Here is a 2,607-nt window from a genome sequence, read left to right on the forward strand (position 1 = left end):
GTAGAGTGTAGAGGTTATAGGGAGCCGTTGTGGTTGGAGCCCTGAATAAATCAAAAATGGCCTGGCTTAGGATCCTATATATCCCCTATGATATATGTAGATGGTCCACCCCACCACACACCACTCACCATATCCATAATACGTACACACAGCACATATATGTTCATAGACTTTACAGACTATCGATGCATATTATGGCTAAAACATTAATATATTTCAGTAAAAACACTATCTCTGGATGTGTGTTTGCATAATATATATATATATATATAATAGTTTTTATCAAAAGTAAAAGCACACTATAGTCTTCAAAGTTAGCGATAAGTCACTCACAACGGCCAGCTGCTTTGCTTTCAAGTTGAAAAATAAAAGCCACACAGTCTTGAAGTATGCAAAAACAAGAATACAGAAACAATAAAAACAACAAAAACAACAAACAACAAAACCCCCTGCTTAACCCCGAATACAATATTATTTAATTTATAACCAACAAAAAAGAAAAAGAAAAAAGAAAAGCACGGCATTGGTTCCAGTTATCTTTGCCTTGGAACTTACCCTTTGGCTCCTTTCTCTCTTCTCTCGATACCCTTTTCTCACCACCCCATCTTTCTATCTCTTTCTTCCTTCCAACACTCAAGAAACTTTCTCACTAACCAAACAAACAAAAACATACTAATAATAATAACCAAATCTTTCTTTTATCTCTCTCTCCTCTCTTGCAGAAGTCAAATTAACTAAACCCCACTTCACTCTTTCACTCCACTATATAAATATTAACCAAATACTCTTCATGCCTTTCTTAACACTCCCTCCCTCCCCATCTCTCACTCTCGCTCTCACTCTCTCTCTCTCTCTCCTTTACTCTCTTTCTCCCTAGAGTCTCAAAAGCTTCCGGCAGGTGCAACCACCATGGAAATATATAGAATCTCCAAAACCATGCAGCAAAATGACATCGGAGTAGCATATAGAGATTACACAAAACGACAAGCGTTTTGTATTAACGACCACATTGACATCCTCATAGAGGTCCTGAAGCGCCTAGACGGGGCCTCGCTCGGCGTGGCCGCCTGCGTGTGCCGACTCTGGTGCGCCCTCGCCCGCAACGACTCCCTATGGGAGCACCTATGCTTTCGCCACGTGTCGTCTCCACCGCCTCCTACAGTGCGGCCCGTGGTGGTGGCGCTCGGCGGGTATAAGCGGCTCTACATGGTCTGCGTCCGACCCGTGCTGAGTCGACTCGGCGGAGACTCGGGCGTGCTCCGACGCCGCATCTGGACTCGGGACGAGGTCCAGCTCTCGCTCTCACTCTTCTGCGTCGATTACTACGAGAGGCTTGGTAAGCTCGGTGGCGGTGGTGCTAGTGACGCCTCTGCATCGTCTCTCATGTTCCTCTGCAAGCCTGTGAACGTTTGATATGTTTGACTTTTTCTGAACTGTTGATGAAATAGCAATAAAAGTTGAACTAAAATAACATCAACGAATGTGGGTGGTAGTAGTACGTAGTATTATTTTTGTTATTATATACATAATATATTCTGGAAAAAAATATTTAATAAGAGAAAGTGATGACGTGATTATTCTTTTTTTTATTAGCGCTATACCTATTTTTGTTAATTTGTAAGGAAACATATGAAGTTTAAAGTTTGACTACAGTTCCATTTATTTGTGTTACATAATTATAGACTTTTTTTTTTGTCTTATTTTTTAAGTAGTGGCAAAAATATTGAGAGAGACGTATATGTATTCAAATTAATGTATGCAGACCCAGCATATTCTTAGCTGGCCAAATGGGCTTTGATAGTGAAGGATCATAGTGCCAAAATTCAGTGAATTTTATTGTCCTTTTGTTTCTACTTTCTAAGATCTTTGTCCTAGGGTCATGCATGTAGAAAACCCTTTTTTTTATTTGAAAAATAAATTTGAACAATTTAAGTGTTATTTGTTGTCACATTCAAGTGGTATATGAAAGTGATTATTATTATTATTTTCTCCATCTGTTGCTTGGTTTGAATGAATACTTCTTTATAGTGCTTCAAACTAGCTTTCCAAAAGAAAATAAAATCTTATTAATAAAGAATTTAGGTAGAGAGTCACTTCTAATATTTATTAGGTATATTTAATAGAACATCAATTTTTCAATTAAAATTAACTTCAATAAATCTTTATTTAAAAGTTTTGGCCTTGTCTTTTGACCTCAATTCAATCAGGCCATAAATGAAAAAGAAACTATAAGACAACTACTTGGCCAACAAATTCCCAAATTAAAGATCTAAGAGAATTTAATTTTTTTAAAATGACAAAAGGGTATCAGGATTTTGTCCTTTAAAATTTGTTATGGGCCACAAAAGTGTTGATTGAGACTCCATAAGGCTGATTCTGATCAGCAACTACGGTGGTCCAACACAGTAGCTGATCATTGACTTATTATGTGACGGCCCATCACATTCCAAGTTCCAAACCCTAAAGTAGTCTCAAGTTTTGCTTACATAAATTAATACTTTTGAACAAATTTTTTATACGCTATTTCTGTTTATTTTCTTTTCTTAATATAAAAGATTAAGAAAATTATTTATCGGAAAAAACAATAGCCAATTTCAAATCAGTCAT

General features: G+C 37.0%; 1 protein-coding gene across 1 annotated transcript; it reads left to right on the plus strand.

The window, feature by feature from the left end:
• The first annotated feature begins 797 nt into the window (after positions 1–797).
• On the plus strand, positions 798–1,662 carry LOC133818370 (F-box protein SNE). Its single transcript, XM_062251213.1, has one exon. The coding sequence runs from the start codon at positions 910–912 to the stop codon at positions 1,411–1,413; it is 504 nt and encodes a 167-aa protein (XP_062107197.1). The 5' UTR covers positions 798–909; the 3' UTR covers positions 1,414–1,662.
• The last annotated feature ends 945 nt before the right edge of the window (positions 1,663–2,607 follow it).

Source organism: Humulus lupulus, chromosome 2 (genome assembly GCF_963169125.1).
Source record: "Humulus lupulus chromosome 2, drHumLupu1.1, whole genome shotgun sequence".
NCBI lineage: Eukaryota > Viridiplantae > Streptophyta > Magnoliopsida > Rosales > Cannabaceae > Humulus > Humulus lupulus.

What these genes read in the sequence shown, in the direction of transcription:
- LOC133818370 (XM_062251213.1), top strand. Translation starts at nt 910, where the DNA reads ATGGAAATATATAGAATCTCCAAAACCATGCAGCAAAATGACATCGGA.